Genomic DNA, 14,178 nt, shown 5'->3' on the forward strand with positions numbered 1-14,178 from the left:
TGAGGAGGAACCACGCTACACATCCCACCCACTGCGTCTTCCAGGAGGATGAAACAGAGACATACAGTAGCTGGAACAGAATATTTTGAATTTTTTCGTCTATTCCTACTGTCATACTCCTAACTCTGGGCAGTATTTTAAAGGAACCTGCCATACCACTTATCAGTATTCACTCCAATCCTTATATGCAAGATGATTTTTAACTAACAAGAAGCTAGAAATAGAAATTAAAAAACACTTCAGTGAAGTTCTTGTGTTCCCAAGGGCATTAGCTGTAGCAGCTAAGGCACAGTGAGACAGATGCTCTGAAGCCAAGTTACACAGAACTACTATGAAACTTCCTTATTGCTTACACTTTTCAAAGTCTGGTATTTTTCATGAGTTATGCTCTACTACTGAAGTAACTAGAACATAAAGCTTACTAATTCCATTTCTTTGCAAACATCAGATTATTTTCATCTAATATGAAGGACAAAAATTCATAGGCATAACAGTGCACGGAGTGCTTGGAAAGAATTGGAAAAGGATTGCAGATTTGCAAGCTGCTGTGGGGAAACACAGTAAAAGCTTTAGCAAAAATTCTGAATTGCTTTTCATTGCTTTACATTGGCAGCCTGCCTTTAAAAGTCAGCAGCACAGCTCTGACACAGCTTACACATCTCAAAGCTCCAAGAAGTGGAGGCCACCTGTTTTCTCTTGGATAGCTGCTTCTCTAGTGCTGAATATGAGCGGTCTGTTTCTTGAATTACTTTAGCAGAAAGAAGGACAAAACATACAAATAAGATGGTTGACATTAAGACTGGAAGATGAAAGCATACACGTGTGGGGAAAAAACTGTGTGTAGGTGAACTCCAGCTTCAAGCAATTTATTCCTTTCAACCGTCGGTCACTACCATCTCAAAGTCGATGACAACTCAAGCCCTGAACATAGCAACACTGATTCTAAGGCAGCATGCCTTAACCTGGCAGTGCAAAAGTTTGTTTGAGAAGGTGAGACAGAAAACCCCAACCCAATTTTATCTTTACACTTTGCAGATTTTGTTGTAAGCAAAGCACAGAGCAGTTCATTGAAAGACACACCCTCCTTTTCTGCTCTTCAATTACACCTTAATGCAAATAGACACCAGATGAGTTGAGGATTCAGGGAATGATGACTATTTACTAGGACCCATTTCTTCTCTTTGCTCCTGTAGAGCTTTGTCTAGCCCTCAAGGTTTACTGGCCACCATGCATACATGATCTTTTCCAGACAACTCATTGATCAATGGTAAATTTGAAGGTGAATGAAAGAGATCAAAACAGAGGGAAGAGGGAGATGTTTGTAGGAAAGGACAATAGGCTTTAAAATGGGAAGCAAAAGGAGAGGGAGGTGACCAGCAAAAAGAGTAAAAATTAGAAAGAGACAGCCTAGCAACGCCACATGATCATAGATGAACCATCCTTCCATCAGTTCATCTGGGGAACCCAACCTCCAGAGGCTGCCTGTAGTGATGGATATGTCAGTTGCTGCTTCTTTCCAATGAAAGATTTTGTAGAAATTGTCCAATAAAAATCAGGAAATTTGGTTAACCTTAGCAGTATAAAAGGGATTTATTTTCAAGAACCAACACATTTTACATTAGCATTTAAGATCAAGAAATACTGACTCGAGTGGCAAGCGATACGGCTTTTAGTGTGTAATATATAGCGCGTTAGAGCACCAGATAAGTGCATTTATTTTCAGCGGTTAATGGCTCTCCTATTTCTCTTTTATGCTACCTATTCTCCGCAATATTTCAGCATGTTTGAACGGTGTGGTCCTCTAGGAGCCTATCCTCAGGGTAGCCAAACAACAGAATGTAAGATGCAGCACGCATTTTCCTGGGCTGAGTTGATAGCTCTAATCAGGCCATTAAAACCTGACAAACACAATCACTGAGGTGCTTCTTTATTCACTATGTCCTAGAGAAATGTATCAGCATCTATAACCAAAAGAACAAAGAACATAATAAAAATGTTAGAGCACAGGCAAACTCTTGCTAAAAATATTGTATATGTTACTGATCTAGTTCAAAGCATTAAGGGACTAGCATATTTTTTTTTTACCTAATAGTAGGATCACGCCCATGCAACAGACAAGTGTACCTAAACCACCCTTTCAGTGTGTGCTCAACATTCAACACATCAGTGGTCCTACTGATGTTATCCAGATTTATACTTATGGATTAATGTCTGAGAAACTTAAAATTTTATTCCACATTAATACGCTTTCATTGAAGTCTGTAAGAATTTTGCCATCCATTTCAGTTAGAGCATAATTGGGCACCCAAACTTTATTTTTGGGGTTTTTTTTAACTGAAATTTAATAGCCGGTTCAGTTCTTCCTGGAACTCTTTAGTGTCTGTAGCACACACAATGCTACTCTCAGTTACATCATTTAGGGAAAATATTCTGAGACTATTGCTTTTAAATGAGTCTGCTGCTGGTCCCCAGGGGAAGTGATGTACAAACCCTTCTTTTAACGAGCTTTCATGAGCTGCGGTGACAATGACATAACTCATAGTAAAAATTTGTCCCGAATTTGCCAGTCTATAGCAACAAATAGCTTTGCTATCCCTTTAAATCTTTAAATGTTTAAGAAAATGATGCAAAAGATCTCTATATATGCCACAATCTTTATAACGTCAAATAGATTTGGCAGGTAGTCATATTCCTTGTTAATAGTCAGATTATGGAACTAAAATATTTATTGTGCTTGGCTTCTCCAGCATCTTTTACTGTAAACACTGGAAGATATGTTCATCTTGGCTCATTATGGTTTCTGTCCAAAGAAAATACATGTTTATAAATTATAAATATACAAATCTGCTTAAGGATTTTGTGGGTATGTGTTTATACAGTTGATTATTAATGCTGGGGTAACCAGAATCACTGCATGAAATGTTCTGCATAATACTTTTCCCTTCTGCTTGACATTTTTCCTTATTACTTTATTCTTTAATTGTCCCCATGAGGCCATCTACCCCATCTGCCTGAAGAAACACGCAAGTATGCAAGGTTTGAACTCTGCTACTTTATGTTTGTAATTTTATGTGCAGCATGAAGGCCAGGCAGGAACAGCAATCTGTACTGCTTTTATATGCCAGCAACTAAAAAGAAGTGCTTAAGTGCCTATCTGGAAGTATGAGGCCTGACATAATATCATCAGATAAATGCCACAAAATCTCTGAACTAGATCCTATCTTTGTCCTGCATTTAGTACATTAAAACGGATGCTGGTTCCTGACCCCTCGAAAAAAAAAATGACAAAGAGCTCCCGGGAGAACAAAAATAATGAATATCTATATGTAAAGTGGGCCAGCCTAGACAGGAAAGCCATGTACAATGAGATACCTGAATACAATATATCCTGGCCCATCAGAACACGTAAGGTAGAACCAATAGGGATCACTTCACCAAAGCAATCCAAATGTTGAGACAGATGTGTAAGTGCACACAAAAGGAAGAACCGGAATGAGGAAGAACAGACAGTGAGACAAGGGCAAGGGGCACAGACACCCCTCAGCACGACGTTTCATATAGACCAACACCGGCTATTGCACACACCTTTTACAGAAGGACTAGAGAAAGGGATTGCTATAGACTCGTGAGTTTGTGCTGTATCCCACACAGGAGACATCAGCAGGAGAGGGAACAAAACAATACTCGGCTGGTGAGCACGGCCAGGAAATTGTTTGCTCTTTTCATTACTACAATTCAAGCTGGAACCAATCTTAGGATAGCACACAAACAGTACCCCTCTGGAAAATGTTGGGTTCACTTCATGGAAAAGTTTCATTTGCGGACCTACGCGCCCAGCAGCGAGGTGGAAAAAGCCAGTGAGGGCTACCACTGAGAAGCAGAATGGGCAGCCTCATCCTCTTGGGAGGAGAGAGGGGGAGAAAAAAGAAGGAGCAGAAAGAGCCAAGAAGCTCAGAGTGACTTTGCTGTTGTCTCCCCATATCTTGCTTGTGAGCAATGGGGCAATCCACTCTGAGACACTTTCCCTTTCTGCAAGAGGCAGATTGGGGTTTCAGAGCAGAATGACGGAGATCTGCTCTGACCATGGACTTGGTGTAGTTACTCTCCAGACTTGGATGTGGAGCTAAAGCACCTCCAAAGATGCAGAAGCTGCTGCAGCAAGACCGAGAGAGAACTAAAACAAGACGATATCAGTGATGGATAACTCTCTTAGGTGTATAAACTGGAAGATATACAATTAAATGATCTTGTTATCGAATATAGAGAAGCTTGATTAGCTGGCATTTGAAAATTACTTGGGAAGTGCTCCTATGTGCAATGCTGTGAAAGCCAATGGAGTACAGATATGTTACATGGGTGTATTTTCTGCTCTTGACCATGGACTGCAGTAAAATATTAAGCATGCACTTGTTAGTTTTTATTTTTAAAATCTGCATATTACTACTGTTTTATTATTTACATTTTCTACTTAGAGAGAATACCTATTTCACAGAACCTACAGAAAGTGACAGAAATTGGTTAAATATTCTATTTCATGTTTACAGATCTCCAACAAATTCCACACCATTTTCTTTAGGGAGAATACAATTTTGATGGAGGATAGTGTTGGATGTCACCTTCCTCATTCTAAGTGCACCTTCTCTTTTCTCCTCTGACCTTTCTCCTGCAAGGGGGACTGTAGTACAGGACACATGAGTTTTGTACCTAATCTCTTTCTGCTGCCTGGCAGACATCCATTAAGCATTTCTGAGACAGTCTGTGATGTACCTTAGGTTAGACTGCTCATTCCCATCTGGCAGAAATTATCAGAGACTCATAGAATGGTTTGGGTTGGAAGGGACCTTTAAAGACCACTACAGTTGAAGCTGCCCATTTGGACTAAACATAGATGTAGACAGCTTATGTTCTTCATCAATAAAGCAAGACAATGCCCTAACAGAATCATTTCCTGCACAGGTCTTGGTTTTCTCTCTGTCCAATGTTGTTCACCTCATTTTATAACTCCCTTCCCTTTTTGCCGAAAAGAAACTGGAGCTTCATCATCACTCAAGTTATAATCAGCTCTGCAGCTGGGAACTAACAGCAAATAAATTACTAATACTCTGCAGCAAGCACCACAGCAAGAATTGTGCACACTGGGATGCAGTGGAAGTACTAACTTTCTCCAACAAGTTTTAATTCCTGACAGACTGTCCTAAAAATGCATGCTCAGAATCGATACTGGTGAACAACCAACGCCACATTCGGCCACATGCCCATGAAACTCACTCACACCATGCCAGGTGTCTTCCTGCCACCCTTGCCCTCACATTACTGGGCCTGGCTCAGATCCCTTCACGCAGCCTTTGGTGAACTTGCTCTGCCCGTGCTCCACCTCAGCTAACAGCTATTTATTATGACACTCTCACGCTGAGTGTCAGCTGGCAAAGCTGAAAGGTAGGACAGGGCTGTTGAGGATGTGGACTCCACTAATGTGAGCTCCAGGTTATGCACAGCAGGACTCCCTCCATTTCCTTTCTCTTCTTTCCCCTGCAGAAGATCCAAGTTAGGAATAAAAAAGCAAGAACTGCTGCTTGCTCTTCTTCAGGAAGCTATGCTAAAAAGTTTGAAATGTTGCATGTTCCCGGGCACGATATGGAGGAGAGAGATGAGTCTGTCAGGAAGGTGGGACAACATGCCTCCTGTTAATGCACTGAAAACATCCACATATCTTCTTCTTTCTGACACGGAAGCTGCAGCAATCTCCATTAATAAGCTACGAGTGAATGAACAAGAGCACAGACTTCTCCATGGACAACTTTATCTAGATATTTTCGTACAGTGCATCTGGAGAAAAGGGAAGGAAAAGCAAGATCTCCAGTGCTAAAGAACTGAACTATGCTGAAAGCAAACAAGCTAGTCTAATAACGCACACCCAGTAAAGAAGGTATTTCTGAGATACAACATAAATAGCTGAAAATCCATGCCAGTTTCAATAGAGAAAAATTTCTACTGGTTCAAGCAAATCTCAGATATCTCCACGTTGACAGTACTGCAGCATTGCTTTCCTCATTATCTTTTCAACTTCTATAATAATCTTCTGCATTAGTAAATGCAGTGGTTTGTGAACTACAGTTCTATGCATCAGACATACTATGTGAACAGACCATTACTGATTGAGGAACTATAAATTTCAACTCTACTCCTGTTACAGGTTTTAATGCACACCAATAAAATTGATTCATGTTTTAAATTTTTTTCCTCCAACCTACACGCTCCCTAAATGATTCTTCTCCCCACCCCATTGCTCTCAATCTAGGACTGTGGTCAGGTGTATGTGAAATCAGTTCCCTATTTTGAAAACATTAATCTGGTACCTTTGCTATCATTTAATCACACACTTTACATCCTTTAACCTTTATTCTTTTTGAACTGTTTTTTGTATGACGCTTGCCTACCAGCACCCCACTGTGACTGACGGATGTGCATTTATAATTTATTTTTACTTTGGAACATTATAATAACAATGACTGCAAACACAGTACATAGATCTAAAACTGAAGCTGCATAGAGTGCTTGCTTAGCACAAGAGGGATTTGCACATTGCATGTGTTATGAAAACACATAACGGGCATGTACAAGGACACACGTACAGAGACAATGCTTAAATGATCTAATAGAAATAGCAATGTTATCAAAAGTGGGAAGGAAAGGAAACACTTTAGGAGAATCGCAGCATACGCTACCATCTTTATGCCAAGGCACTACAAGGCACACCCTTACTTTGGGCTGAATCCGTTTCTCTCATGACAGAGTTTCAATGAAGTACTGTTTTTACAAATAATTCATTAATACAGCATTACTATTTTGGGAGTCCTAAGTGAAGACTGTTTTTTTCCTGCATGGGTAGACAAGCGTGCTTCTGAGAGAAGAACAGGCTTTTTTCCCTGCCTTTTGGATATTTGTGACTCAGCTCTTAAGGTCACCAGCACATACATCACGTTCCCAGGCACTTCAGTACTAAGGATTTGCTCTGCGAGAACAGTCATGAAGAATTTATACGTGTGCTAAAAGAGATTTTATGCTACGTGTGCTGAATCTTCTCCTCAAATGCTACCTATTAGGACACTTTTGCCTCCCTCATGCATCTTACAAGGCAGCTGGAGGACTGCAGAAGAGGCATTACCTTCTTGAACATTCTGGTGGAGTCTTCGCTTATCTGCATGAACCTCATGATCACGTTGTTCAGGTAGATATCACTTAACGTTGCATGGTCTTTGCTTTCTCTTCTCACTTGGTTCAGGAGTAAGTACCAGCAATTCACTGGTGACAAGAGGTTCTGGTCTTTCCTAAGGAGGAGATACACGCAGGTATTATGTATAGAAATGAAAAAGTTACATTATTAACACAAACATCTTCCTGACATTTACAGTCATAACTTTTTACATAAAAATGTCTGCTTCTGAACAGTCTGTCAATCTGTTCTTGGAATTACTTGGGTTAGGCAAGCTTCAGATCACTCTTTTAAGACATATTCTACAAATCCCATGAGGCATGGATACAAAAATATCAAAAAAGTGTAAGAATTCAGAACACTGCAAGCCACCTGAGAGTATAAAAAAAATCATGCCACAAAGCTTTCGGTTGCTTACAGATGGAGTATATGTAAACATTCAAAATCAATAAAGGTCACTGCTGAAAGAGTAACAGTAATTAATTTTTGACATTAGAAATAAGCAAGCACTGCAAGAGCATCCCAAATCCTTCATGATTGCAGGTGTAGCTGTTTCACTGCAATGGATTTGTGTAACTGCTATAAAAGTAGAAGGAAATATCACAAGCATACATATTCTGTGATCAGCATTCATAAATTCACAGCACTCATAAATACACAGCTACTACCACTGCCAGATGGTTTAATTACAAGACAAACAGCAGGACCAGACTTCTGCAGTGGTCCAGTTCTGAATTTCGTTGACAGACTTTCTGCATTGTAGGCCCACTCCAAGTTTTTAATATTGCAAAAAATGAAATCCCAGGTGATTTCTCATTTCTTTTACACAAATCAAAATAAAAATACATGTAATTCAACAATTGTTTCACAGGCAACAAAAACCTATTTACAAAATTTGCCTTATGATTTTGTTGAAATTTTAATTTCAAGTTTGCCTTGCAACTAAGTGCTCTAGAAACTTGCTGCTCTTTCTTTTTTTCACTTGTGCAGGGATTTTCCTATAGTCAAAAGAATCAAGCACGTGAAAATAAAACAGCCAGAGGTGGTGATGAATTGAGAATTGAGAAACTCCTTGAACTTTTGGTAAATTGTTGTAATAATTAACTATTCTCACTGTTAGAAATATGCTCTTTAATTCCTCATCTAATTGTCTACCTTTAGCTTTCACTCCCAGAATCAAAGCAACAACGAATGATTAACAGACAAAAGCCTTTTCTTAATCATCAGTGCTTTGCTCTGAATCAGAAGTGAGTTAAGGAAACTTCCCCATTTTGTTTGAGACTCACATCTTAACAGTGTTACTCACAGCAAGGAGCTTCAGGGTTTTATCAGCCAAGTCAGCCAACACGAGCACCCCTGAAGGGCCGTGCTGATATTACTCGGTCCTCACTGCTTCTGCATGTCCCAAAGGCAATCCTACAGACCTTCCTGCCTGTTCTGGGGAGAACGGTAGGAACAGCATGAGGGACCACCAGTTAAAGTGACTTTCACTGCAACCTCTTCTCAAAGCAATCCGAGAATTGCAGAACAAACCTGAAGGCAGGACTCCAGTCATGACCCCTGTGCACATCTGCCAGTCTGGATTTAACACATGTTTAAGAATAAGGAAAGATGTTTGCAGGCACAAAGCAAAAAGATTTTGCCACAAGCTGAACACAAGCCAGGGCTCTCTCTGAAGTGGTGACATATGCACATGTTGGTTATTTCAGGGAATCATTGAGTCACTTAACTGAATTTTAAGAAATATATGTTATTGCTCTTTGAACTGTGCAGGCTGTATTTGGATTAACCTTTCCTTTGCCAGATATGTTTGGAAAAGACTTTTCTCTGGAAACAAAAGCTCTGTCTGTGTATCTGTAGCACAGCACTGACTGGACAGTGGTACTTATTTTTCAGTTTTACAACCACAAATCATAGAATCATAAAATCATAGAACCACGGAAACAGTTAGGTTGGAAAGAACCTTTAAGATCATCAAGTTAAGATCTTCAACTGTTAACCTAACACTGCCAAGTCCACCACTAAGCCATATCCCTAAGCACGACATCTACATGTCTTTTAAAATACCTCCAGGGATGGGGACTCCACCACTGCCCTGGCCAGCCTGTTCCAATGCTTGACAACCCTTTCAGTGGAGAATTTTTTCCTAATATCTAATCGAACCCTCCCCTGGCACAAGTTGAGGCCACTTCCTCTTGTCCTGTCACTTGTTACTCGGGAGAAGAGACTAACCCCCACCTCGCTACAACCTCCTTTCAGGCAGTTGTAGAGAGTGATGTCTCCCCTCAGCCTCCTTTTCTCCAGGCTAAACAACCCCAGTTCCCTCAGCCACTCCTCCTAAGACATGTGCTCCGGACCCTTCACCAGCTTCATTGCCCTTCTCTGGACATGCTCCAGCACCTCTATGTCTTTCTTATAGCGTGGGGCCCAAAACTGAACACAGTATTTGAGGTGGGGCCTCACCAGCGCCGAGTACCTGGGGACAATCATCCCCCTAGTCCTGGTGGCCACACTATTTCTGACACAAGCCAGGATGTTATTGGCCTTCTTGGCCACCTGGGCACATTACCAGCTGATATTCAGCTGGCTGTCGACCACCACCCCCAGGTCCTTTTCCTCTGGGCAGCTTTCCAGCCACTCTTCCCCAGGCCTGTAGTGTTGCATAGGGTTGTTGTGACCCAAGTGCAGGACCCGGCACAAAATATTGGTTTATATCCCTAAGCATAACAGAGCCAGGCAAATGCATTCATTAATCAGCTCAAGTCAGGAAAATAACCAGACGAGACTCTGCCAACAAGTAATGCATTTGAAACACTTTAGAAAACATGATGTGCACATGTTCTGCCAGATACTACCTAACCACTTTTGTTTTGCACACAATTTACTGTGCCGTGAAAGGGATATGTCAAATTGTAAGCAAGGCGTAGCATTCACATCATCTTCATTTTCAGGAATAAGAGTTGTAAAGAGGCAGCACAAGTTAACGTGCAACAACAAATCAAAATAGCTTTCTTTCTTAATGCCTTTTTTTGCCAAAATTCCCGTCCCCTTTTTTTTTTGTAATGGTGATTGACCTTTATTTAGACACTTTCAAATACTATCAACTCCACTGCAACAGATAGCACACAGCTTTCAAGCCCTTTAGGGGCTCTGCATCTCTTCTAGATACTGGCTGTATTTCAGGTGGTTTAAATTCTGTATGTTAGGCTAGGGATAATACGTGTGGAACTTACATTTAAGAAACTGGAATCACTTGTCAGAAGCTTACATGAATAATTATGGAGGGCCAAATCAACAAAACAGTATTTAGGCACCCAGCTACCTTCAATTGCAATGAGAACTGCTACACTGCTAAACAGGGGTGGGAATTTTAAACATGTCTCTGAACCTGGGCTCAACATAGCAGTACTCAAAACCAGCAGAAGCAAAGAAAGGCATAGCACTCCAGCAATGGCTAATGTGGGCGAGGGGGAAGGAAATCTGTCTTACTTGTATTGCTGATGGTCCTTTGTACTTCTGGTTTTTGCCATGAACCTCTCTGCCAATTTTTCCAGGTTTCGGGAATACTCCATCTCTATTTCTGACTTCTTGCGGAAGAAATCCTGCAGATCCTGAAGAAGCTGCACTCTCATTTCAGTCTGCTGCTCCAGGCATTTTTGCTGCTCGATGAGTTGAGCTCGGATCTCTAATGAAAGAAGCACATATATACTCAGACCACTGAAAGCAAATGAGAACTGAGTGTTACCAACCAAAATTACAACACCAAATTACGTCAGCCTCTGCAGCTATACCAGCTGGATGTGGATTTCAGGTCCTGTGCTGGGGCACAGCAATGGCAGCTCTCACTTTTGCCACCACATGCTGATGCCCCAGCCCACAGCATCATCCCACCCGCTGTCTGTCTCACAAACAGCTATGGCAAGGGGTTAGGACTCTGCTGGGCTCGTATGAGCAGAAGAACTGCCTCCCCCTTCCTCTCCCATCCTCTTCCTGGCATTAGCACGACGTCTGGCTTGGAGTGATCTCCTTGCAGGAGGTGGTGTGCAACCATTTGAGCAGCAGCTCCTTCTGCTGCCCTGAAAAATGGCAGGCTAAACAAGTACCCTTTGGGCCAGGATCAGCCTGCTGACTGTCAGGTGGACCGTAATGGGTGGTATCATCATGTACACCATGGGAAGGACCTTGTGATAAACTCTGAAGACATCATCCACCATAACTGTGCACAAATGAGCTTCCGCATCTGCCCCATCTCTGCCAGAGAGGGAACTGGTGTACTATACAAGCATTCACCAATATTTTACAGCAAATATAGAGGAAAAAGTGTACCTACATTTAGAGGTAGCTATTTCAAAATTTACACAAGGTTCCAGAGACTAAGGTCTATTTATTAACATAAAACAAAATCAGTCAATCTAGAAGAGAGTATATGCTCACAGTGATCATCTAGAGTAACAGGCAAAAGCCTCCAGATTTCTTACCACTGTATTGTATGCTGTTTGCCATATGTAAAATTACAATGTGGTCGGGTTTTTCTTTTAGGTTTTTTTTAGCACTTTTATTTCTTGAGTCCTAAGCAGTTAATCACATTCTGGGAACACTTAGTCTAAAAACATCCCTCTGGTTCTTTTGAGAAATTGGTTCATTAAAGTTTTGTCAGCTGCCCAGGCACGCTGTAACCCAACATTGTGGAGTAAACACAGGAGTAAAAACATTTTGCGACCATAATATATGTATATATTTTTTAAACAGCTTACTGCTATAACAAGGACTTATTAATAGAAAAATAATATTCCAGAAGAGATGTCCATGTAAATGCAAAATAGTTGTGAACTTTTACGTGATTCCTAATGATGTAACTATGCCCTGGGTAAGAAGATGTTGGAAATCTTAGATGCCCCACTGGTTCAAATTAGAAAAGCATTCTAAAAACCACTGCTAACATCGCAGGGAACTGCAAACCAGTAAGTAGCAGTAACATTACAAAAAATTATCTGATGCAGCTAAGAACTAATGCATCCTTACTGATCTTAAACCAGGTACGAAGGCAGAGATCCACTCTGCTGGGATTCAAATAATGTGTATACTGCAATAAGGTAGGATGAGCACAGAAAAATGTTAAGCCAATTTATTTTCTGGAGAAGGGAGACACTGCAGTGTTTTCTTCCAGATCCCCTTTGAGCTACCAGCTGCTGGGTTAATCATTAATGAGACCATCCATTTTTATAGTCTGGGAGGTGAACCAAAAAATTCACGGTCTGGTTTTCATTTCATTTCAAATCAGTTTGTTGGAAAAGGACCATGCCTCCAGCAAGGATGAACCAGTGTAATACAACACTGTATCAATGACATTCATGTACACAGAGAAGAAAACCACATTGAAGCTGGAAGGTTATTAACAGAAACAAAATCCCAAGACTGCTTTTTTGGGTGTCCACTACTTTTACTATTGCAATCATGAAAAATTCCTGCTTATAGGAAACCAGTTATACAGATTCACTGATCAGAAGCAGCAATTTGGCCCATAAGCTGGAGTTCTGCCTAAATCCAAATCCGTGTACATGGTCCCTGTATTTTGGCCATCTCTCTTTCCCACTACAGATTTTCTACCAGTTACTTTAAAAGCAGAGCTCTGTACAGAGCAACTAGGTTCTGACTGTTTTGTAGGTCAGTGGATCTTGCTGCTATAATTCTTCCTTTTTAGGCCGGCTTTTACCATAGCAACAGGAAAGAGAAAGATTTCAGAAACAGGAATATATGAATAGAGATACAGGAAACAATGAGCAAGGGATGACAGATCCAATATAAGAAATTGCATTAGCTTTCTGATGCTATCTGGGTTTCCAGTAGACAGTAGTGGCTTCCTTCAAACTTGTATATTAGAAAACAAAATTGGAGCATGATCTCTGAAACCTGATGGTGGCTGGAGGTGTCCAAACTCTGAGTAAGGTGGTAAGTTAGGGGTACAGGGGGACTGCAGCCTTAGGAAGGAAGTTCCACAATTTCTGGCTATTTGAATCGCAGCAAGAAGAAAGAACATGCTGTCTCCAAAAGGCTGAGCCTCTGGTCTCCTGTTTGGAAGAGAAAAAAAGGAGATGCACATCCCACTCATAGCAGCTGACCAGAGTCTGTCCAGAAAAGACTTCAGCATAGCAGTTCTCCTTCCAGTCTTTCACATCCTTCTGCTCCTGAACTTTTAAATTCTTCTTTTACTAATAATATGTGTAATGCCATAATGGCAGGCTGAGGAGACGGCAATGAATAAGAAATCAGATCAGCAAATGTTGTAATTTTCACTTTCTGATAAGAGAAAGCTACGGATTTAAAAAACCCCCACAACCTAACAACCTAACAAAAAATCCCCAACAAACATTAGCATAACATCCAGCCAGTCTGAGTGGCTGTGCACCACAAAATCACTACTGTCGAAGTACTATTAACTAGCACAGACTACCCATTACCTACTGCTATGGAAAAATACACCAAGGCAACGCTATCTTTGACCAATCCACATGTGTGATTTCGCGAAGGGCTACAAAGAGCAGCATGGAAAATTGTTGCACTGCATTCAAGGAAATAAATGCCCAATACACCGAGAAGGCGCCAAGTTAAAAACTAGTAGAGCCCAAACACCATAGATACAGAGACAGGTGCAGTAGGGAACAGAAGGGTGCCTATCCTTACTCTGTTTTGCTGGCACATTTAAATTCAAAGTCAAATTGATACCAGCTGTAATGGACAATGACATTGTCCTATTCTGCCCTGTGGGGTGGCTGATGTCAAATGATTGCCACGCTATTTTGTGCCAGGAATAGAAATGTTTAAACCATAGATGAATTAACACCTTCTCCTCCTCTGTACAGCAGCTTTGAGTCTTTCTCACTGGTTTTCTGGCCAAGGGCTGGTTCAAAGGGAATCCCATCCATTTACACTGCAGCTTAAACAGACTGAATTCACATTAAGTGGAA

General features: G+C 41.0%; 1 protein-coding gene across 1 annotated transcript in view; it reads right to left on the reverse strand.

The window, feature by feature from the left end:
* SRGAP1 (SLIT-ROBO Rho GTPase activating protein 1) overlaps positions 1-10,893 on the reverse strand; it is a 75,658-nt gene extending 64,765 nt beyond the window's left edge. The window contains exons 1-2 of the mRNA XM_009887819.1: positions 10,703-10,893; positions 7,166-7,328 (exon numbers count right to left, since the gene is read on the reverse strand). Of these exons, the coding sequence (XP_009886121.1) occupies positions 7,166-7,328; positions 10,703-10,845 (306 nt within the window). The 5' untranslated portion in view covers positions 10,846-10,893. The remainder of the gene's footprint in view (positions 1-7,165; positions 7,329-10,702) is intronic.
* Positions 10,894-14,178: the final 3,285 nt, after the last annotated feature.

This window comes from Charadrius vociferus, unplaced genomic scaffold (genome assembly GCF_000708025.1).
Source record: "Charadrius vociferus isolate BGI_N301 unplaced genomic scaffold, ASM70802v2 scaffold125, whole genome shotgun sequence".
In the NCBI taxonomy this organism is placed as follows: Eukaryota; Metazoa; Chordata; class Aves; order Charadriiformes; family Charadriidae; genus Charadrius; species Charadrius vociferus.